General features: G+C 35.1%; 1 protein-coding gene and 1 long non-coding RNA gene across 3 annotated transcripts in view; both read right to left on the reverse strand.

Annotated features, from left to right (window-relative positions):
* The window catches only part of LOC125665699 (secretin receptor-like), a 101,205-nt gene that overhangs the window by 15,554 nt on the left and 59,980 nt on the right, over window positions 1-25,671 (reverse strand). For both annotated transcript variants that reach the window (XM_056152409.1, XM_056152411.1), the window contains exons 3-6: window positions 21,840-21,950; window positions 20,193-20,329; window positions 17,925-18,019; window positions 5,430-5,598 (exon numbers count right to left, since the gene is read on the reverse strand). In XM_056152409.1, the coding sequence (XP_056008384.1) occupies window positions 5,430-5,598; window positions 17,925-18,019; window positions 20,193-20,329; window positions 21,840-21,950 (512 nt within the window). The remainder of the gene's footprint in view (window positions 1-5,429; window positions 5,599-17,924; window positions 18,020-20,192; window positions 20,330-21,839; window positions 21,951-25,671) is intronic.
* Window positions 1,794-3,341, reverse strand: LOC130051090 (uncharacterized). Its single transcript, XR_008799510.1, has 2 exons — window positions 2,334-3,341; window positions 1,794-1,999 (listed from the first exon to the last, which is right to left on the reverse strand). It is a non-coding gene; the product is annotated as an uncharacterized LOC130051090 (long non-coding RNA).

A 25,671-nucleotide genomic window follows, 5' to 3' on the forward strand; every position in this document is an offset into this window, starting at 1 on the left:
CAACATCTTACACTCCCAATGTTAAATATTCACCATCTTACACTCCCAATGTTAAATTATCAACATCTTACACTCCCAATGTTAAATAATTAACATCTTATACTCCCAATGTTAAATAATCAACATCTTATACTCCCAATGTTAAATAATCAACACCTTACACTCTCAATGTTAAATAATCACAACATCTTACACTCTCAATGTTAAATTATCAACATCTTACACTCTCAATGTTAAATTATCAACATCTTACACTCCCAATGTTAAATTATCAACATCTTACACTCTCAATGTTAAATTATCAACATCTTACACTCTCAATGTTAAATTATCAACATCTTACACTCCCAATGTTAAATTATCAACAGCTTACACTCTCAATGTTAAATTATCAACAGCTTACACTCTCAATGTTAAATAATCAACATCTTACACTCACAATGTTAAATAATCAACATCTTATACTCCCAATGTTAAATTATCAACATCTTACACTCCCAATGTTAAATTATCAACATCTTACACTCCCAATGTTAAATAATCAACATCTTACACTCCCAATGTTAAATAATCACAACATCTTACACTCCCAATATTAAATTATCAACATCTTACACTCCCAATGTTAAATATTCACCATCTTACACTCTCAATGTGCAATAGTCAACATCTTACACTCTCAATGTTAAATAATCAACATCTTACACTCACAATGTTAAATAATGAACATCTTATATTCCCAATGTTAAATTATCAACATCTTACACTCCCAATGTTAAATTATCAACATCTTACACTCCCAATGTTAAATAATCAACATCTTACATTCCCAATGTTAAATAATCAACATCTTACACTCCCAATGTTAAATAATCAACATCTTACACTCCCAATATTAAATTATCAACATCTTACACTCTCAATGTTAAATTATCAACATCTTACACTCTCAATGTTAAATAATCAACATCTTATACTCCCAATGTTAAATAATCAACATCTTACACTCTCAATGTTAAATATTCACCATCTTACACTCCCAATGTTAAATTATCAACATCTTACACCCCCAATATTAAATTATCAACATCTTACACTCTCAATGTTAAATTATCAACATCTTACACTCTCAATGTTAAATTATCAACATCTTACACTCTCAATGTTAAATAATCAACATCTTATACTCCCAATGTTAAATTATCAACATCTTACACTCCCCATGTTAAATAATCAACATCTTACACTCTCAATGTTAAATTATCAACATCTTACACTCTCAATGTTAAATAATCAACATCTTATACTCCCAATGTTAAATTATCAACATCTTACACTCCCCATGTTAAATAATCAACATCTTACACTCCCAATGTTAAATAATCAACATCTTACACTCTCAATGTTAAATAATCACAACATCTTACACTCTTAAAGGGAACGTAGGGTATAAAAAAATATTTTCACATTTCAAATACTAAATATTTAGTAATTAAGTCCACTGGTTATTTCCATTTGATTGTAATCTGTTGTGTAGAAATCGGCTATTAAATATAGCTACACACCATCTGCTGGAGGCTGCCATTTTGCAAGATAAAGTTATCACTCTTTAAGATATTTCCCACAATCCCATCTGTTTATGACGTATACTGGGCAATTGCCTCTCAGTGAAAGCATCTGATCATGTCTGAATGCAAAGGATATCAATATGAGCCTGATTATAATGAAGAGGAATTATTAGCAGATTCAAATGAAAACACTAGTGCATTGGGATAAATTGATGAAAACGACACTCTTAATTCTTAAACTTTTAATTTTGTATTCTTTATACAGGATTGTTCATTATCTTCACTTCTTCATTCTTCACTTGAACATTCCTTAGCACATATGATGGACAATGACTGGGCAATTCTATCTGTATATGTTGCACAAAGTTGATTTATTCTTCAATATGGATTGAGAGTGGGATATTTTTGTCACTATTCATGTCTTCATTGAGCTGAAAATATAAAAATGAAATCAAACTATTAATTTATAACTTTAGTAATAAATTTTCATGAAAGTGCATGTACATGTACATGTATTTCACACAACAAAGAGTTTATTTTTCATAGTAGTTTTCTCTCTTTCTGATTTATTAGTACATCTGTTTACAAGAGAATCTTACAATGTGAATCTGTATACAGCACAAATCAGTTGATTATCACTACACCCCTGCAGTAATTGCCACGTATAAATGTCAAGACTTGAAAGATTAACTGCACAGGGGGAATTAAAATGACCTTGGTTGTAAAACTTTGTTAATCATTTAATAGAGAAGTGCATCAAATTACCTGTTTCCTTAGATGCTGATAGTCCAGGTTGGTCAATAGGTTCTGCATATGAGTTTTCATTGGTTTCCAAAAGAAAATGAATTAGCTGAAAAATAATGACTAATTAATTATATATACTTACTTCATATATACTATACTTCATTTGTTTACTTGTACATTTTCAATTTCTTTAAAAACAATAGTATAATACAAAATGTGCTAGTGCTGTGATGATTTTTGAAAGTATTACATGTATCCTGCTTTTCCTTTTCCTCATCTTTTTGAGCTATTTTCTCTTATTTCTTAGACTTGCTGCCATCAAATATTTCAGTTACTGCATCTTCTTTTTAATAGGTTTTGGTGTGTATCCCAATATCTTAACTTAAATAGATATTAATTTAACTTTGAATATTTAAAAAGCAGTGTTTACCCATCCCTTCATATTTAGCCTGTACAAAATGTTCACTGGATAAGGATAGATTAAATTAGAAAATTATTATATAAGTAAAAGTTTGTTGTAAATAAACTCTGGTTATACACATTAAGAATTATTAGTATTTACTAAGTAAAAAGCAAATATAACTGGTATACTTACCCTGATATCCTCTTTAAAAGACTCTTTCTCAAAATGCCGTTCAGAAACAAAAGATTCATTTCCAAGGTTATGTATCCAATTATTGCACAATGTTCATAGTTTTGGGGGGAGATCAGGGATGCTAAAAGGTAGATACATGTATTCCTTTTCCTTTGACCACAGTGCAAAATTTCGCTTGAACTCCCGACATTTAGATCATAGATACTCTGTAACCCATTTAGTACTAGGCACAGCAGTTGTAATGAATTGCCGCATACACGTCATCAGCCGCCATGATAAGAGATTCTCCCATTCAGCTCAGTTTTCAGTGTAAATGACAGATTAAATCTTGTTATCAGCAGCAATTATTTTTTCTATGCTAGATTTTGTTGTCTGCATGGTACTAGTTTTCACATATCAAAATTTGATTTTTGACCCTACGTTCCCTTTAATCTTAAATAATCACAACATCTTACACTCCCAATGTTAAATAATCAACATCTTATACTCCCAATGTTAAATAGTCAACATCTTACACTCCCAATGTTAAATAATCAACATCTTACACTTCCAATGTTAAATTATCAACACCTTACACTCCCAATGTTAAATAATCACAACATCTTACACTCCCAATGTTAAATAATCACAACATCTTGCACTCTCAATGTTAAATTATCAACACCTTACACTCCCAATGTTAAATAATCACAACATCTTACACTCTCAATGTTAAATCATCAACACCTTACACTCCCAATGTTAAATAATCGACATCTTACACTCTCAATGTTAAATAATCAACATCTTACACTCCCAATGTTAAATATTCAACATCTTACACTCTCAATGTTAAATAATCACAACATCTTACACTCCCAATGTTAAATAATCAACATCTTACATTCCCAATGTTAAATTATCAACATCTTACACTCCCAATGTTAAATAATCGACATCTTACACTCCCAATGTTAAAAGTAATCAATATATTATACTTCAAATGCTAAATAATCAACATCTTACACTCCCAATGTTAAATAATCGACATCTTACACTCCCAATGTTAAAAAGTAATCAATATATTATACTTCAAATGCTAAATAATCAACATCTTACACCCCCAATGTTTAATAATCAACATCTTACACTACCAATGTTAAATAATCAACATCTTACACCCCCAATGTTTAATAATCAACATCTTACACTCTCAATGTTTAATAATCAACAGCTTACACTACCAATGCTGAAATAATTACCAACACATGTCAGATAACATTTCAATATACATGTACCTTATCATCAATAAAATTATCTGATTGAAGGGATGAGCGCTTGTATCGCTCACCTGAATAACGTACTGTTTACGGCAAGTCACAAATACTAAAGATGTCCCCCTCTGCCCCCCCCCCCCCCCCCCCCCCCGCCCAAAGTTTTCTGTTATATCCCATTGAACTAGTTTTCTTATGATAATACCCCGATACCTCTATATCTATTTGACCAAATCAAAATACATGTTGTTCTTAACTATATGCTGTTCTTAAAAGAAAAAAAACTTTCCTATTTGTAACTTTGAATGTCTATTATATGTGACACAACAATAGCCCCAGGGACCACAATTAGAAGGAACTCAAATTGATACAGCTACTTTAACTAAGCAAGATACTTGTCTATAAAGCAATTAATGGCCAAGCTGTTCTGGAAAATATCCCCCAGTGCCCTTCTATAGTTTCCTAATTTTTAGCTTATACCCCCTTTGAAGAGGTACTTCTGTTGAAGAAATGTACATCCTTTAAACTCAAAGATGTTTTGCGACAGATTTGGTTACAATTGTTTTCGTAATCATTCAATATTTCCTCTGTGATTAGAATGTGGTCCTTCATATGAGTTTTCTTCACTCCTCATTGTACTTAGTCTGGTAGAAATCAACTCAGTGGTTCTTAAAGAGAAGATTTGTACAATGCATAACTAAATCTCAAATTCTTCATTATTCCAATGATATGCTAATTTCTAGATTACAGTGTATAGGGGCCTATACATGTAGCGTTTGAAGAGGGAGTGTACATTCATTAGAACAATTCTAAATTCTACTCAACTTCTAAACAAAACTTAACAACTTGTAAGCGGCTGATGACAACGACAGAAAATGGAACAATTTTGATCAGAAAAGCTCACTTGAGCCTTCGGCTTTTGCTCATGTGGGCTTACGAAAAGAAACATGTCAATTGAAATAGTGTTTTCAAGAAAAATCATAATCATGCTCATAAAAAAGATGAATAAATCTTCATTGAAATCGCATCGACCTGGGACAAATAAACGCTGTTCAAATCACGTGTATCTGACACTAGATACTGCCTGGGGATTTCGTGAAGCATCTCTTAATGATTGGACGAGAAGGACATAAAATCTAGTAATGATTGGACTAGAAGGACATAAAATCTAGTAATGATTGGACGAGAAGGACATAAAATCTAGTAATGATTGGACGAGAAGGACATAAAACCTAGTAATGATGGGTCCAGGTGGACAAAAGAACATACCGGTCCCTCCTCTATAAATATGACAGTTTGGTACGGCGTCTGTTCAACATCAGATGGCAGACCCAATCCTTGTACAAGAAGGTTTTCTTTCAATAAAGACAAGAGAGCTCTCAGCATGAAGGCGATGAACAGATTGAGGTGAACTGTGTTTCGTGGACAATGGAGCCGCCTACAATAGAAAGTAGTGAATACCTGGTTATACTGAATGACTGTTTATAACGGAAGTACTAGTAAAACTACAGTAAACACCTAGTTATACTGAATGGCTGTTTATAACGCAAGTACAAGTAAAAAAAACCCAGTAAATACCTGGTTATACTGAATGACTGTTTATAACGGAAATACTAGTAAACCTACAGTAAATACCTGGTTATACTGAATGACTGTTTATAACGGAAATACTAGTAAAACTACAGTAAATACCTGGTTATACTGAATGACTGTTTATAACGGAAATACTAGTAAAACTACAGTAAATACCTGGTTATACTGAATGACTGTTTACAACGGAAATACTAGTAAAACTACAGTAAATACTTGGTTATACTGAATGGTTGCTTATAATGGAAGTACTTTCATTATACATAATTTTCAAATTTGAAATAACAAATAAAGTATGAGCGGCTTTACTAACTGAATACTATTCAGTGCCGTATGTATGTATTTGGTTATTTGTTTGTTTTCAGTCCCATCGAAATTTTTCCACACAAAACGGGACATCACAAGTTGTAGATGAAGTACCAGAAATTTAGATCTACATGTACCTGTCTGTTTAGCGTTTACGTACGTAGCAATGAACGTTCTTTATCGTGCCAACGCCTGCTGCGACACTGGACCTGTGTATTAAGGTAATATCCGAAAGACTCGTGATTATCACTTCTAAATGACGGGGGGTGGGGGTGGGGGTGGGGTGGGGTGGGGTGGGGTGGGGGGGTCCGTGGTCGAGTGGTTAGAGCATCGCGCTCAAAATCACATGGCACACGGCCTCTCACCTCTGTCGGCGCAGGTTCGAATCCCGCTCGCGCCGGTAAGTGAGAAAGTTTCCCAGTTACTTTCGGAAGGTCGGTGGTCTCTTCCCAGGTATATTGTATCTGGGTTCTCTCTTCCATCAATAAAACCTGGGCGCCACCAGATAACTGAAAAATTGTTGCGTGTGGCGGAAAACATCAATCAATCAATCTAAATGACGAACGTTTGGCGAAGGAGCAATCACTACCTATTTTAACGTTTTAGGTCTGTGTATATGGCACGAGCGGGGCTTGAACTCATGACCCCCCCCCCCCCCCCCCCTGTTACGAAACGAACGCTCTACCACTTAGCTACCGCAACCAGTCATTATGTGTCGTTAATTATCATAAGAATGATCTATAAATAATAGTGATACGGACAATTAGCTGAGCACTATCGTATTAATGATCAGTTTGAATAATGCATAGTGTTGTCCATCGTGTCCGTTATTGATTAGCCCGAGTGTCCTTTTCGCAGCATTGTACGTAATGACATCTATCAACCACTCACCCTTGTCATTAAAGACGAACGTGTAATTAAAAACATATTGAATTAATGCCACGCCGTATCGCAACACTGTAATTAGAACGAAAAATACCTGTGTATATAACCGGTTTTCGAATTTCTTCTCTTTCAAAATTGTTATTGTCAGGTCATGCATTATCATAGTTAATAACACAAAGATTATTAAAAATGTAAAACTCAGTGCATAAAGGTTAAAGCGATCGTCATACTTTTCACGTGGTTTACAGACAATCGGAACTCCTCGAATGTCTCGCGCACTCGACATAGATCTATATCGAGTGCACAAGACATTCGAGGAGTTCCGATTGGGTTTACAGATAGATAGTCACGTGGTTTACAGATAGTGTGGTGTAAGTGTGATGGCATCAGTACGGAATAGTCTGACACGTTGTACGTTTTATAGGTTTATTATAAATAAAGAATGCTACAAACAAGCTATTACTAGAATAAGTCGGCTGAACTTGCATATCACTTTCATTTCGTACTTTACAATGCATATCACTTTCATTTTGTACTTTACATTGCATATCACTTTCATTTTGTACTTTACATTGCATATTACTTTCATTTTGTACTTTACATTGTGTGTAGCAGCTCTATTCTAGCCATGCTTTTAGTAAAAGTTTGATCGAGGTAGCTCAGTGGAAAAACCTGGAGATCATGAGTTCGAGCCCCGCGTCAAACCCAAGATGTAAATATATAGGGTAGTGATTGCTCCTTTGCCAAACGCTCGGCATTTAGAAGTTAAAATCGCCAGACTTTCGGACGGGGTCTTAAAACAGAGATCCCGTTTTAAGACAGGCGTACTGAACCCTCAATACTGCGGCCATGAGTACCATGTATAGGTGTGAATTTGTGGCACTTCGCGTAAAGCTGGTGATGTCTATATGTGAATGAAAATATCTGGAAGTTAAGTAAAACAAACAAAACCAAAAATATCAAGTTTTAGTATTGAAGGGTCTACTTCCGCTTTCTCATCTCTATCCGTCTTTTCAATATTGATAACTAAATTAAAAGCAAATAAGTTAACGTTCATCCAAATTAAATCATCTATATCACCTCAATATAGTAATGAACGGATTAAAACGTCGTAAAATTTGTATTAATTGTTTGATATACATTGTACAACATACAATGTATCTTCTTGTAATGAATATGAAAGTTGAAAAGTTTCATCTTTGAAACACCGATAATTTTCTAATTAATTTTTTTCTATTTCACAATTTTGTTTGAGAGATTTCCCCACTTATAAAACATACGCTAATAATCAATTGAGATATTGCTGTCTGAAATTCAGCATTTGTGAACAATTAACATTCACATTAATTCCATAAATAGTTCTGTTACAACAATAGCTGTATACATGCATGTCATAATCTAGAAGTTCTTGCACCCATAGTCTCCTAAGTTGCATTCGTTTGAAAATAAAACCATTTTCTTTGTCGATGACGTCTATGGATCTCTGAAGATTTCTATAATCGGTTTTAGAGAGACGTTAATGTTCTAATTAGAAGGAGACAGCCCTAGACCACGTTACACGTTTAGATAAACCTCTGTTTTCTAGAGAGCACGTTTGACCTAAAAGTTATACATTTATATAAAATTCTCTGTCTGTTTTCTAGAAAGCACGTTTGACCATAAAGTGATACATTTAGATAAACTTTTCTGTTCTAGAGAGCTCGTTGAGAAATGACGTCAGTCAGGGCCGTAAATTAACCTTCAATTTGGAGGAGGCAGGAAATTAGGCGGGGGTCTGGGGGCCGCCCAGGCCCCCAGACGCTGAGCACATTTTGTGCACACTGAACACGTTTCGTGCAAAATCCTTGATTCTAGGGCCTTCTAAGATGTTACTTGACTAACTCATTCTAAAAGAAAGATTTGGAATGCTTTTTAAGGGAGGTATCATGTTCTTAGTTATTGGAAACAACATAAATTCTAATGAACTTTAAATTTTAATTTTTTTTGGCTCAAAAGTTGGAGGAGGCAGCTGCCTCCTCCGCCTCCATGTAATTTACGGCCCTGTCAGTGATGCATTCACCTTATATGTTTACGTTCAACGTTTGTCATCAACAAATGTTACAGAATTATGTAAACTGGAAAAATATCTTTATGAACGTTTAAATGAAGACCAGAAAATTAATATACTATATGATTTAAGAGCAGAAAATTAATTATATGTTCAAAAGAGCGTGTCCTCACTATTATACCCAACTTGATTTTTAAAAGTCATGGTTAGTTTCTTGTTTGTTTGTTTGGGTTTTGTTTGTTTTCTTGCTTTGTTTTGTGCACATGTGACACTGCAGATGATTATGTACATATATGTATGTTTGTACTAATTATTTCATGTATGTACATTAAACCTATGAACTGTATGATTCATAGTAATAAACAAGACATGTTTACCTAACACCTTTTGGATCAAACATTAACAGCTGTCCTTTGCTTACACAATGAGGTGATTTTAATATTTCTTTTTTCTTGGTATTTTTCCCGCAAACAGTACGATAAAAAGGTGAAGATAACGAACAATGATCAATCTCATAGGTCCTATAAGGATTAAAAACAAAGTATGTTAGTCACTACTACTTGTGACTATGGTAGTCGATATTACTTGTGACTATGTTAGTCACTACTACTTGTGACTATGTTATTCACTACTACTTGTGACTATGTTAGTCACTACGACTTGTGACTATGTTAGTCGCTATTATTTGTGACTATGTTAGTCGCAACTACTTGTGACTATGTTATTCACTACTACTTGTGACTATGTTAGTCACTACTACTTGTGACTATGTTATTCACTACTACTTGTGACTATGTTAGTCACTACTACTTGTGACTATGTTATTCACTACTACTTGTGACTATGTTATTCACTACTACTTGTGACTATGTTAGTCACTACTACTTGTGACTATGTTATTCGCTACTACTTGTGACTATGTTAGTCGCTACTACTTGTGACTATGATAGTCGCTACTACTTGTGACTATGTTATTCACTACTACTTGTGACTATGATAGTCGCTACTACTTGTGACTATGTTAGTCACTACTACTTGTGACTATGTTAGTCACTACTACTTGTGACTATGTTATTCACTACTACTTGTGACTATGTTAGTCACTACTACTTGTGACTATGTTATTCGCTACTACTTGTGACTATGTTAGTCGCTACTACTTGTGACTATGATAGTCGCTACTACTTGTGACTATGTTAGTCACTACTACTTGTGACTATGTTAGTCACTACTACTTGTGACTATGATAGTCGCTACTACTTGTGACTATGTTAGTCACTACTACTTGTGACTATGTTAGTCGCTACTACTTGTGACTATGTTAGTCACTACTACTTGTGACTATGTTAGTCACTACTACTTGTGACTTTGTTATTCACTACTACTTGTGACTATGTTAGTCACTACTACTTGTGACTATGTTAGTCACTACTACTTGTGACTATGTTATTCGCTACTACTTGTGACTATGTTAGTCGCTACTACTTGTGACTATGATAGTCGCTACTACTTGTGACTATGTTAGTCACTACTACTTGTGACTATGTTAGTCACTACTACTTGTGACTATGATAGTCGCTACTACTTGTGACTATGTTAGTCACTACTACTTGTGACTATGTTAGTCGCTACTACTTGTGACTATGTTAGTCACTACTACTTGTGACTATGTTAGTCACTACTACTTGTGACTTTGTTATTCACTACTACTTGTGACTATGTTAGTCACTACTACTTGTGACTATGTTAGTCGCTACTACTTGTGACTATGATAGTCGCTACTACTTGTGACTATGTTAGTCACTACTACTTGTGACTATGTTAGTCACTACTACTTGTGACTATGATAGTCGCTACTACTTGTGACTATGTTAGTCACTACTACTTGTGACTATGTTAGTCGCTACTACTTGTGACTATGTTAGTCACTACTACTTGTGACTATGTTAGTCACTACTACTTGTGACTTTGTTATTCACTACTACTTGTGACTATGTTAGTCACTACTACTTGTGACTATGTTAGTCACTACTACTTGTGACGGGTACAGTGTTTCACAATTTTTTCTCTCGAGGGTATCCGGGTCAGAAAGCGTGGAGCATAGGCCTAAACTTTGCAGCCCTTCACAGGCAGTGGTGACGTCTCCTTAAGAGTGAAGAATTTTTGAGTGGGACATTAAACAATATACAATCAATCAATCACATTTTCTTTACTTTGAGTGATGTGTAGAGAATCAGTTTATTTACTTTGAATGATGTGTAGAGAATCAGTTTGTTTACTTTGAGTGATGTGTAGAGAATCAGTTTGTTTACTTCTAGTGATGTGTAGAGAATGAGTTTGCTTACTTTTAGTGATGTGTAGACAATCAGTTTGTTTACTTTTAGTAATGTGTAGTGAATCAGTTTGTTTATTTTGAGTGATGTGTAGAGAATGAGTTTTTACTTTGAGTGATGTGTAGAGAATCAGTTTGTTTACTTCGAGTGATGTGTAGAGAATCAGTTTGCTTACTTTTAGTGATGTGTAGAGAATCAGTTTGTTTACTTTAGTGATGTGTAGAGAATCAGTTTGTTTACTTTAGTGATGCGTACTGAAACAGTTTGTTTACTGTTAGTGATGTGTAGAGAATCAGTTTCCTTACTTTCAGTGACGTGTAGAGAATCAGTTTGTTTACTTTCAGTGATGTATAGAGAATGATTTTGTTTACTTTCAATGTTGTGTACAGAAAATCAGTTTGTTTACTTTTAGTGATGTGTAGAGAATCAGTTTGTTTACTTGTAATGACGTATAGTGAATCAGGGATGTGTACACAAAATCAGTTTGTTTACTTTGAGTGATGTGTGGTGAATCAGTTTGTTTATTTTAAGTGATGTGTACAGAATGAGTTTGTTTATTGTTAGTGATGTGTGGTGAATCAGTTTGTTTATTTTTAGTGATATGTGGTGAATCAGTTTGTTTATTTTTAGTGATGTGTACAGAATGAGTTTGTTTACTGTTAGTGATGTGTAGACAATCAGTTTGTTTACTGTTAGTGATGTGTGGTGAATCAGTTTGTTTACTGTTAGTAATGTGTAGTGAAAGTTTGTTTACTGTTAGTGATGTGTAGAGAATGAGTTTGTTTAATTTTAATGATGTGTAGAGAATCAGTTTGTTTACTATTAGTAATGTGTAGTGAAAGTTTGTTTACTGTTAGTGATGTGTAGTGAATGAGTTTGTTTACTTTTAGTAATGTGTAGTGAATGAGTTTGTTTATTGTTAGTGATATGTAGAGAATGAATTTGTTTAATTTTAATGATGTGTAGAGAATCAGTTTATTTAATTTTAGTGATGTGTAGAGAATGAGTTTGTTTACTTTTAGTAATATGTAGTGAATCAGTTTGTTTACTGTTAGTAATGTGTAGAGAATGAGTTTTTACTTTGAGTGATGTGTAGAGAATCAGTTTGTTTACTTCGAGTGATGTGTAGAGAATCAGTTTGCTTACTTTTAGTGATGTGTAGAGAATCAGTTTGTTTACTTTAGTGATGTGTAGAGAATCAGTTTGTTTACTTTAGTGATGCGTACTGAAACAGTTTGTTTACTGTTAGTGATGTGTAGAGAATCAGTTTCCTTACTTTCAGTGACGTGTAGAGAATCAGTTTGTTTACTTTCAGTGATGTATAGAGAATGATTTTGTTTACTTTCAATGTTGTGTACAGAAAATCAGTTTGTTTACTTTTAGTGATGTGTAGAGAATCAGTTTGTTTACTTGTAATGACGTATAGTGAATCAGGGATGTGTACACAAAATCAGTTTGTTTACTTTGAGTGATGTGTGGTGAATCAGTTTGTTTATTTTAAGTGATGTGTACAGAATGAGTTTGTTTATTGTTAGTGATGTGTGGTGAATCAGTTTGTTTATTTTTAGTGATGTGTGGTGAATCAGTTTGTTTATTTTTAGTGATGTGTACAGAATGAGTTTGTTTACTGTTAGTGATGTGTAGACAATCAGTTTGTTTACTGTTAGTGATGTGTGGTGAATCAGTTTGTTTACTGTTAGTAATGTGTAGTGAAAATTTGTTTACTGTTAGTGATGTGTAGAGAATGAGTTTGTTTAATTTTAATGATGTGTAGAGAATCAGTTTGTTTACTATTAGTAATGTGTAGTGAAAGTTTGTTTACTGTTAGTGATGTGTAGTGAATGAGTTTGTTTACTTTTAGTAATGTGTAGTGAATGAGTTTGTTTATTGTTAGTGATATGTAGAGAATGAATTTGTTTAATTTTAATGATGTGTAGAGAATCAGTTTATTTAATTTTAGTGATGTGTAGAGAATGAGTTTGTTTACTTTTAGTAATATGTAGTGAATCAGTTTGTTTATTTTTAGTGATGTGTAGAGAATAAGTTTGTTTATTGTTAGTGATGTGTAGAGAATGAGTTTGTTTAATTTTAGTGATATGTAGAGAATCAGTTTGTTTACTTTTAGTGATGTGTAGTGAAAGTTTGTTTAGTATTAGTGATATGTGTAGAGAATGAATTTGTTTAATTTTAGTGATATGTAGAGAATCAGTTTGTTTACTTTTAGTGATGTGTAGTGAAAGTTTGTTTAGTGTTAGTGATATGTGTAGAGAATGAGTTTGTTTACTTTTAGTGATGTGTAAAGAAACAGTTTGTTTACTTACAGTTTTTTCTCTATCAGAGAACTGTGCAGTACACTTTCATAGCTCTTTGTGTGATCACTCTAACAGAGAATCGAGTTTTTAACTTTGTTTTAGTCATGTGTGCAGCGATTTCAATTTCCAATTTCATTTTAAGTCACGCGTGCAGCAATTCAATTTTTTTATGTCCTTAGTTTAAACAATGTGCATTTCATAATAATCAACATCGTACAATATACGTGCACAAGCTCTTTATCATACTCACACACGCCTACAATACTTCGATATCTGTGTCCTTCTGACCGTTTTTTTTTTTAAAAAGAAGTCCAACATTTCGAGGCCTTCTGATCAATAGACATTATACATGAATGACCAGAGTATGGCTTCTGTTTTGCAGTTTCTTCGTAAATATGACGTTCTATATATAGGTGACTATCAAATCATTTTTTATCATAGATGTGGCGATGAGCAATTCTAAATTAGTTCAAACCTTAAGAATGTCCATAAATGCGACACTCCGTCTGGGGAATTGTTTACCCTTACACAAATAAACTTCCTCGTATTTTGTGATTGACGAGTTGTACTACAATATAATGGCTTCTACTACCCCTTCAAATATTATTCTGTCAAACACATGATATATTTTACAGTGTCGCTGTTGAAACGAGCGAATTCTCATCACATCTTGCATTATGACTTCATTTAATGCGGGAAACATAACACTTAAATTGCATTAGATTTGGAAATTTTACCAGCGTACTCTATAGTGCTCTAACGTACTCTCGCGTACTGTTTAGTAGTACTCTAACGCGGTCGATGTAAACAGTGCACTGTGACATCATATCACCGTGTGATATTGTTTTTTCCTCTCTTTCAAACCAAACAATTAGGTACGCGCTCACGAGATCGCCGTCCTAAGAGCAGTAAATCTTGCAACTTCACAGGCGCATTCTTGGATCCGCCCTTGTGCTACAATGTATCTGGCTATGAACAATCAACACAGACGGATACCATCTTACGATCACAAATATTGCACAATCAATATATAAAAATTATTTTAAGCTTGCTTAAAATTCTTATAACGTAAACAAGAATCACATGTAAACGTAACTTTTAAAAATGATAACCTACACTATATTTTTACAGGAATGGTATAGACTCAATTGAGCAATTAATGTGGCCCTGGGGCATCGATATAATCTTAATTGCTCCCTCACACCATAACCAAATACGTAAAGATCGATAGATAAACAGGTGTATGGGAGGTTTCTGTAATGACCATTCGCCCTCCCCAAGTAGTATCTATACATTTGCGTATCTACATTTGAATTCCGCTGCGATTGCATTGACAGCCCTTTATGAACTTGTAGAACTTTTCTTGTATTACTATAACACGATATTTAGAAGTGACAAACTCCCCATTTAGCAAGTGATAAAATGAAATTAAATATCTATCTTTTCTCGCTTGCTCAAATATTCATCAAACAAAGTGATCGTTTTGATCTACAAATGTATGGTTTAAAACATTCCCAATCTACCGTCAATATATAGAATTATTGCGAGATGGCTTTGTCTAATATTAACAAATATCAACCTCGTGTCACCATCAGGAAGTATATTTATTTATTGTCATGTACATGTATACATTTGTTTATATATGGAGAGAGCTGTTTAAGTTTTTGTAACTTAAAAAAGTGTCCAATATCTTTATTGCAATAAAATACTCTCAAACCAAACCAACATTCATGCAAAATAAATTCGTTGGACGTGCACATTTATGCATGTTACACGATGTGTGATCAATCATGTTGTATCAATACATAATAATTAATCTGATTTTGCGTAGTCTATCTTGTATATACAATGATTTCATTAAAGTTTGGTATTCCGTTGTATTCCGGGGGTTAGAATAGGTCCTCAGTACCCCTTGCTTGTCGTAAGAGGCGACTAAATGGGACGGTCCTTCGGATAAGACCGCAAAAACCGAGGTTCCGAGTCACAGCAGGTGTGGCACGATAAAGATCCCTGTCTGCTCAAAGACCTAAAGCGCCAAGCATACGCCCAAATTTTGCAAATATAATTAAAATTAGATTGAAATTTTGCAGCCCTTCATCGGCAATGGTGACGTCTCCATATGAGTGAAACATTCTCGAGAGGGACGTTAAACAATATACAATTATATACAATCATAATCATTAAAGATTGGTGTGGTGTGCTGATTATTGATCCGTGACCCACCATCCTTGTGATTTCTCCATTCAACGTAGCAGATACAGATGCCAATTTTGCTGACATTAGCATTTTAAAAACGTGTGGTAGGTGTTAAGTTTGTAGTGTTCTGTGACGTAGGCGTGTCATCCATGTCCCCTTAGGTATAGAAAAGTCGATAGAAACTTTCGCGCAGACATTCAGCAATTACTGTTATTGACGTACATATTTAAATCGTGTTCATAGTCCTATAAGACGCTGTTTCATCATCTTTATTTTTGTACACATTTCGGATATACCTGTCTCTCTAAGCACTTATGCTGGTGTTAAGAAATCACAGACGCACAGCACAGATCACACCTTCTCTAACATTTTCGTTGAGTTACAAAATAGGGATAAAAAGGAATACCTTGTCAATGTCAATTTAATTGTTATTTCAAAACAAAACCAAAAGTCATTAAAACAATTACGTTTACTAAGGGCATGGGTTTTATTGTAATTCAGGACGTATTCTAAAGATAAAATGAATGGAGTTAAACCATTTCATGAAAACGCTTAAACTTTATGTCGTTCCAAACAAAACAGCTAGGACATAAATATGAAGCAATAATTTTTTTTTTCAAATCCTCAAGTACATGAAGCTAAATAATAAAATTCTGTATGAGTTTTCGATAGACGTTTTAATATCTTTCTCCGCAAGTTAATATTCTAGTTGTCTACATCTCCGATTCCACACAGTCTATAGTAATTTTCATTTCCGAATTTTTGAACTTTCTGAAGACACTGAAATACATAAAACAGTTTAGCCGCCACACAATAGAAAAAATTCGTCTATTCATTTTATGAACCATAAAACGTTCTTGGACAAAAATCTTCAAGATAAAAGTTTCCGAACATTGAATAAAATCCAACGAGTTACTGCGGTTCGGTCGATTTACGACAAACGCATGTGTGACACTTCTGATAGGAGAGGGATGGGTGTCAATCGGAACTCTTCGTATGTCTTGCACATTCGACATACCCATGTACGAAGATGTCGAGTGTGCGAGAGTTCCGATTGAGATGTCTGTATCAAACTTCTGTCAGAGTTCGTTTACACACAAATCAATCTCTTCCATGCAGGTATTGTGGGATAGGGAATTCCCGTGAACTGCTTTCCATACAAATGGCGATGAGGTCATTAGAAAGAAATGGCATGAGTTGGAAAATGATACTTTTTTCCATAGCCAGTTGGTAGTAGGCACACAATGACTCTTGCCGTTAAAAAAGGCACACCGTGCAGCTTTTTGTTTTTAGCTGATTTTCAATCTCTATTTCGCACGTGTTATGTCTGATTCCATGTTTTTTATCCTTGAAGTGAAAGTAGAAAAGTTAACATTAACTTCAATGCTTTATTGAACTTTCTTTCCTTTTTTTTTTACTCCGATTTCATACCATGCAAATTCAATTCATTTATGAAACTCTATGCTTTTTACCTAAACGAAATCTCTGATGATTAAGTGCGCACTTATTGTGTTATGTAATTAGACCGCGTTGTAGTCGCGGACGTACATTATCCTAAATCTGTATGTGTTTTGCGGTACATGTAGTTGGTACAGAAACGCGGAGGATTATGAGTAGTATGATGGGGCGTCAAAACACTGAAAGGGGGTAGAATGACCCGTGTCATGAATAGATGTATATCTCTCTCTCTTTGTAAATGTCACACGATTAAAGGTCAAGATAATGAACAGAGGTCAATCTCATAATAACTACTATATATGGAATACAAAATAGAGAGTTGAGCAAACATGGACCCCTAGATATACCAGAGATGGGATCAGGTGCCTAAGAGAAGTAGGTATTCCCTGTCGACCGGGCACACCCGCCGTGAGCTCTAGATCTTGATCAGGTAAACGGAGTAATCCATAGACAAAAATGGTGTACCAAGAACGGCCTAACAAATGGTATGAAACACGCCAGACAGCATGAGGATTGTTTCCGAGAATGAGTTCTAAATTAATATAGAGATCATTTCGTATACATATAGTTATCAAAACAGTATTTGTATTGCCAGACGGGATTGTTGCTGTTTATTTGATAGCTACAGGAAACTTACTTGAAGTAGATCATGATAAAGACAGCCACTGTCAACGTTGCAAAAGAGAGACCGTACCCGATGTTAAACATCAGACGTATGTGCTCCATGTGTGTCTACAATATAGATACAAGTCATTACCGTACCCGATGTTAAACATCAGACGCATGTGTTCTATGTGTTTCTAAAAAATAGATACAAGTCATTACTGTTTGCTGTTAATGAAAAAACTCATGCGTCTACAATATAGAAACAAATCATTTTTGTTTGTTGTTGATGAACGAAGCACGTGTGTCTACAAAGCACAATTATTACTGTTTGAATGAAAGAAAGCAGTGTATATTGAACGAACTGATAAAGTGAATGTTGGTACATTTTCAGTACAAAGCGCTCAAACAAGACAACCTCGTGTACCATTTTTTGTTGTTGATAATCTAGACTTTCAGAATTTAAGATTTTTCGTCACTCTGACGTCACAGAAACGTAGTTTGTGTGAAGAAGGTTCACAGGTCACATCGTTCACCTGAGCATTCAGAAGAGGCCTGGAGCGAACATATCCCTCTACCTTGTACACTAGGTTTTTGCTTTTGTATCAATTAGTTACTAAGTACTCGTGGCTCCAGCGGCCATAATGTGAAGAAACCTGAAATCGCAATAGATGAAGATACTTGTACAACAAGTTGATAACCTAAGCTTTTCTGGTTTTTGAGAAGAATTTGCAAAATCTTCCTCCAATAGTTTGAACCCCTTATCGTATCTCCACTCTGACCCAGGGGACATGATATGAAAAAATACCAGGGACAACATAAGGATGCTTGTATTTCTATTTTGGAAATCTGTACCCCATAGCGGTTCTTGAGAAAAAATAATCTAAAAACTTAATGTATAACCAATGTTAACGTTGAATCCCTCGAGGCTCCGTCCTGACCCACGATGTCATAGTATGAACAAATCTGAAAATACACCACAAATGGATGGCTGCATAGTTTAGAATAACAATCCCAACACCTCTAGTTCACGAGAGAGAGAAAAAGACAACTCAAAGATTTACCCTAACCAATGTTAACCTGTAAACCCCTATGGTGACCCCGTAATGGGTCCGGTAGTAAAGACACGTATAAATATGAAAATCGCACTAGCTTAAATATAAATTTGACAATTTGAATCGACGATTTCCAAAGATGTTCTGAACATCTTTGAAAATCGTCGATTCAAATTGTCAAATCTATATTCAAGCTAGTGCCTTCTCCATACGTAGTACAATATCATATTTAAATCTTAACCCCTATTGTGGTCCCATCCTAGCCCCGAGAGTCATGATATAAGCAAATTGAAATATCTAGTATAAATCTAGGCATATTGTATACATATTTCAGTTCTGCTTTGTTTTTGAGAAAAAAAATGTTTATACAACACACCATTTTTTTTATTTACTATTTCTTGGAATACGGCCACAGATATAACAACAATGCTATTGAATACACATGAAACCATCTCCATCCAAGATGTTTTGGGGTAAATTCCGTTGATATTGACCAGGTGCTTTTTGCGAAGACGTTGAAAATGTGAAAAGTTTACAAACGATGGACGACACACAACAAACTAATTTTCATCAGGAAAGCTCACTCAAACCTTTGGCGCGAGTGAGCTAAAATACATAAAACTCGTCTTATTTTTCGTTTATGTTTTACAATCTATGATTGGTGCACTATCTATAAAAAATATTTTGCTGACATTGCTCAGCAAATACCTCTTGCATTGTCCCTACTCGGGACTCATTGGTAATTTACCTCTAGCAGTGTTCCTACTCGAGGCTCATTGGTAATTTACCTCTAGCAGTGTTCCTACTCGAGACTCATCGGTGATTGACCTCTAACAGTGTTACTATTCGAAACTCATTGGTAATTTACCTCTAACAGTGTTCCAACTAGAGCATCTTGTTCCTACTCGGGCCTAATTGGTAATTTACCTCTAGCAGTGTTGCTATTCGGGCCGCATTGGTAATTTACCTCTAGCAGTGTTGCTATTCGGGCCCCATTGGTAATTTACCTCTAGCAGTGTTGCTATTCGGACTGCATTGGTGATTTACCTCTAGCAGTGTTTCTACTCAAGACTCATTAGTAATTTACCCCTAGCAGTGTTCCTACTCGGGACTCATTGATGATTTACCTCTAGCAGTGTTTCTACTCAAGACTCATTAGTAATTTACCTCTAGCAGTGTTCCTACTCGGGACTCATTGGTAATTTACCTCTAGCAGTGTTCCTACTCGGGACTCATTGGTAATTTACCTCTAGCAGTGTTCCTACTCGGGCCTCATTGGTGATTATGCGTTTGTTGTAGCACTGGGAATAATTTGTCCACGTGCGATTGAGTAAAGGATTTATATACCATTGTCCATCCGGCATGCATCTCCTGGAGGCGAAGTCTACAGTGACAAAATAGAGGTTTATAGATGAAAATTCATGCAGTGCACGTACTATATGTATCACGAGAACATAGAACTTGAAGACAAAATGATGAAACAAAATCTAAATGTGTATGTTAATTCATCAAGTTTTAATCGAGTTTTACATTATAACATTCAGGGGTGGATCCAGAAAATTTTCAAAAGGAGGATACGATCGCACTTGGTTCTTTTTTCGCTCAAATAAAGGGGATTGTAACCATGGTAACCACCTACTGACACGTCACTGCGACAAAAATCTATAGTTGCCGAGATAGGAGGACGCCACCCCTACCCCCTCTTGGTAACGGACCTTTTGAATCCACCTATGATATTCCGAAGATCATCATTTCTTTTCATGCATTTTTATCTTTCCAAATGATATGACAATTAGAAATATGATAATGTGAAATACGTCCCTGAATAGCATACTTTCTGAAAGAGACATAACTGACAATTTCAATTTAAAAAAAAAAAGCAAAACGACCCATAAGTTGCAAAAATATCGCGAACCAAATGATAGATTTGAACAAATATTGATTTCGTGGGCATGTATTGCCGATAACGGACCATGTATCAGACCGATAAGTTAGAAAATTATGGCTTACAAAAAATGTAGATAAGTGTTCAATAATGGCGATTTTAAGCGAAATGGAGCAATTTCTCTCCTACAATTTTCAGTTTTCGAAAACTACTTGCCCACTCCATGGAAACTGACTTGCACGATTGAACTAAAGTACAGGCCGTTATCATAGATATATATAGACCTATAATATTGGTCTGCTTTAGTCATATTGCTGGCTTCCATTTCCGATTATGAAAAGTTAGATCGTGTGAATGTTTAGGAAAGTCCGGAAAAAAATATACACGCACTGTATTCTTTTAATGTGAAGAAACTTTGAAATCGTTCGATGCTGTAAGTCATCTAAATAATTTATAGATTATGAAAAAGTGACATCGCATACGCAAGTTTTGACCATTTTGAGAACACGAGACAATACGCTCCGAATTTCCTCTATCATTGCAAAATTAACAATGATTTTGACACTTTCTTAAAATCTATTTTTAAAGGTAGATATTGTAATTTTTTTCATCGATAAAGCTACAAATCTACATGATTTTATCATCTCTATTTCAACCACGATATTGTATATATTTAGATAGCCCTACCCTAGCTTACAATGCATTTCAATCTTTTGATTTATATACAAATAGTAAATTTTCATTAAGAGTCGGAATAAGTTCTAGGAATTTGCATTCATTAAGGAAAACAGTCACTTTCCTATATTATACAGCTATGCATTTTGATAACGTGTTACGGAGAGTTCGGAACTTAGCTAAGTAATGCACTCAATGCATCTTAGATCAGATTGAATTTTGAGATGTACCCAATATGAATAGATACTTGATTAAATTTTGAGATGTACCCTGAAGTAATGAATAATTGGGTTTAATCTTGAGATGTACCCGATACTGTCGTTAGATTACTCACTGTTGACGTAGAAACCATTGATGTAGTTGGCACATTGGATGTAGACTGTGGTGTTGGGAAGCGTGTCTGGCCAGCACGTTATTTTGTCCCATGTACTGTTACAGTAGAGGTCTGAAAAACGCAGAAAAGAATAAGAATTTATTTAGTTAACTCATTGAGCTCAACAGTAAGATAAGTCATCATAGAATTAGTTAACTCACTCAGCTCAACAATGAAATTAGTCATTTTAGAATTAATTAACTCGCTCAGCTCAACAATGAAATGAGTCATCATAAAATTAGTTAACTCACTCAGCTCAACAATGAAATGATTCATCACAGAATTAGTTAACTCACTCAGTTCAACAATGAAATGAGTCATCATAGAATTATTTACCTGAGCTCAACAACGAAATGAGTCATCATATAATTAGTTAACTCATTGAACTCAACAGTAAGATAAGTCATCATGGAATTAGTTAACTCACTCAGCTCAACAATGAAATGAGTCATCATATAATTAGTTAACTCATTGAGCTCAACAATGAAATGAGTTGTAGAATTAGTTAACTCGTTCAGCAATGAAATGAGTCATCACAGAATTAGTTAACTCGTTCAGCTCAACAATGAAATGAGTCATCATATAATTAGTTAACTCATTGAGCTCAACAATGAAATGAGGCGTAGAATTAGTTAACTCGTTCAGCAATGAAATGAGTCATCACAGAATTAGTTAACTCACTCAGCTCAACAATGAAATGAGTCATCATGGAATGAGGTCTTTTCTGATTTACCTACATGTGGCGCTCAGATTTAGGTGAAGTGGGACACTTTTTTTTTTACCTACAGTGGCGCTGAGTTTTAAAAATGTCACACTTTTTTTCTACAACGGTGCCCAGTTATACGAAAAGTGGGGCACGTTTCTACCTTCACGTGACGCTCTGTTTTAGGTGAAGTGGGACACTTTTTTTTACCTACAGTGGCGCTCAGTTTTAGAAGTGTCACACTTTTTACCTAAAATGGCGATTGGTTTTAGAAGAAATGTTTACTAACATCTTTTACCAACACGTGGCGTTCAGTTTTACATTGTAGGTGAAGTGGGACACTTTTTACCTACATGTGGCGCTCATGATCAGTTCTAGGCGAAATGTACCATTTTTTACTACATGTGAGGCTCAGTTCTAGAAGAAGTGTCACACTTTTTTATCTACAGTCGCACTCTGTTTTAGGAGAAGTGGGACACTTTTTACCTACACGTGTCGCTCTGTTTTAGGTGAAGTGAGACACTCTTTTACCTACATGCGGTGTTCATCTCTAAGTGAAGTGTCACATGTGACGCTCAGGGCCGTGACAGTGGGGATGTCTTTATCGTATAATGCTTACCGTGACACGTACAGTAACCTATTTACACTCATGTCCAAAAGTCCCGTCAATCTCACTTCCAATGGGTTTTTTTTCAACAGTATTTTGGTGACCGAAAAGGCATTTGACAACAATTGAATAGTGAATTCAGAAGAAAGTATATTGTGTCTTATATGAGAAGTGGCCACAGACAACTCGAAAGTCTGCCGAGTAATACCGTGTGCAGGTTAGTTTACAGATGTACATCATAGTGATTAGTCTTTTCTTAATTCTGTATTGATAAATTTTATCTGTGATCACTAAAGTGCGCAGAATAAGTTTTCTTATTTTGATACGCAGCTAGATTTGTTGGAATTTCATCAACTAAATCTACCGAACTAATCGATTTAAGATGAGATTAATCCACATAAGATGACATGAATTCACTTATAAAGGATTTCTTGCTGATTAAGCTTAAAATGTCCCCGTGGTATCTGATTCAAGCGCCTTTCTCGGAAACGTCTTGTATTTTATATATGTATATATATGGCATTCTAAATCCGTTACGATCAGCCCCATTCAACAGTATATTTGCATTTCCAGTGTTTTTTCGCCTTTGATATCTCTACAAATTGCAATGATAACCATTTCCTCATGAATGCGCTGCCGTGAACAATGCGCGTATGAATCTTAATCAATATTGTACATCTATTTTAAGGGCTGGGAATTCCGACCAATATGAATGTAAATTGTAAATATCAAACAAGAGGCCCATGGGACACATCGCTCACCTGAGTCACCTTTGTCCATATCAGAAGACTTTCCATATATATTTGCATGTAAAACCGTAGTCCCTATTATGGCCCCAACCTACCTCTGGAGGCTATGGTTTTTGCAAACTTCTACACTATGTCAGAAAGCTTTCATGTAAATGTGAACTTCTTTGGCCCAATGGTTCTTGAGAAGAAGATTTTTAAAGATTTTTCCTATATATTTGTATGTAAAACTTTGATCCCCCCTTGTGGCCCCATCCTACCCCCAGGGATCATGCTTTTAACAAACTTGAATCTGCACTATATCAGGAAGCTTTCATGTAAATATCAACTTTTCTGGCTTAGTGGTTCTTGAGAAGAAGATTTTTAAAGATTGTCCCTATATATTTCTATGTAAAACTTTGATCCCCTATTGTGTCCCCATCCGACCCCCGGGGACCAGGATTTTAACAAACTTGAATCTGCACTATATCAGCAAGCTTTCATATAAATCTCAGCTTTTCTGGCTCAGTGTTTCTTGAAAAGAAGATTTTTAAAGATTTTTCCTATATATTTGTATGTAAAACTTTGATCCCCTATTGTGGCCCCATCCGACCCCCGGGGGCCATGATTTTGACAATTTAGAATCTGTACTATATCTGTACTATATCAGGAACCTTTCATATAAATCTCAGCTTTTCTGGCTCAGTGGTTCTTGAGAAGAAGATTTTTTATGACCCTACTATATTTTTACCTTTTGATGATTATCTCCCCTTGGAAGGTAGCCTGGCGCTTTATTTTAACAATTTAGAATTCCCTTTACCTAGGGATGCTTTGTGCCAACTGTTTAAATTGGCCCAGTGGATTTTGAGAAGAAGTCAAAAATGTTAAAAGTTTACAGACGGACGGACGGACGCCGGAATACGGGTGACCAGAAAAGCTCACTTGAGCTTTTAGCTCAGGTGAGCTAAAAACGAATCTCAGCTTTAAGAATGCCGTGTACATGAAGGGGTAATTACAGCCCTCTACGCCGGTATGCTTTTCATGAAGGGCGTTAAATGTAATCTTCCACAACATATACAAATAGCTATTAGATATATTATTCAATCTCGTTGATTTCAATCGCTTGTAAAAATAGCAATATTTGTTCTAGAAACAAACCGTGGACACTTTACATACATGTATCATTGATGACTCCGCTATACAAAAGCGCTTTTATTTGAAATGAACCCTGCATTCTATATTGGCAGCTAAAACATACAACCTTTTCTCCGTAACTTTCTTGCATGAAATAAATCTGTAGTCTGTAGATTTGCTGGTATAAAATAAAAATTGAAGACAAATTTAGTTTTACAGCTCATTCTAACGAAGCAAGGAACATTGTACTACACCAGTGTCGTCTCGACAGAGCTGTCGGATGAATGGGTATCGAATTTCACGGCAATACAGTAAAGTCTAATGTAATGAGAATGGACTAAAACTTTGTCACAATATAAAGGAACGGAACATTGATTCATTTTAACGTGATATCTACCCCCTATCACTCAACATGGCCTGCATTGAATGCAGCGTAACGGAGAGACAACCCGTGGCTTCCGTCCATGTCCACTCAACAAAATTGTGAAAGTCCCCAGGGGGATTTTCTGTGAAACCACGGTTCACCCAATATAAAAAATGAACTACTTTACCATATGGAATTTTCGAAATGAAAAACAAAATCCAATTCGATATCATATTTTCTGAACAATATTGGAATTTTGT

The sequence above is a fragment of the Ostrea edulis genome, chromosome 10 (genome assembly GCF_947568905.1).
Source record: "Ostrea edulis chromosome 10, xbOstEdul1.1, whole genome shotgun sequence".
NCBI lineage: Eukaryota > Metazoa > Mollusca > Bivalvia > Ostreida > Ostreidae > Ostrea > Ostrea edulis.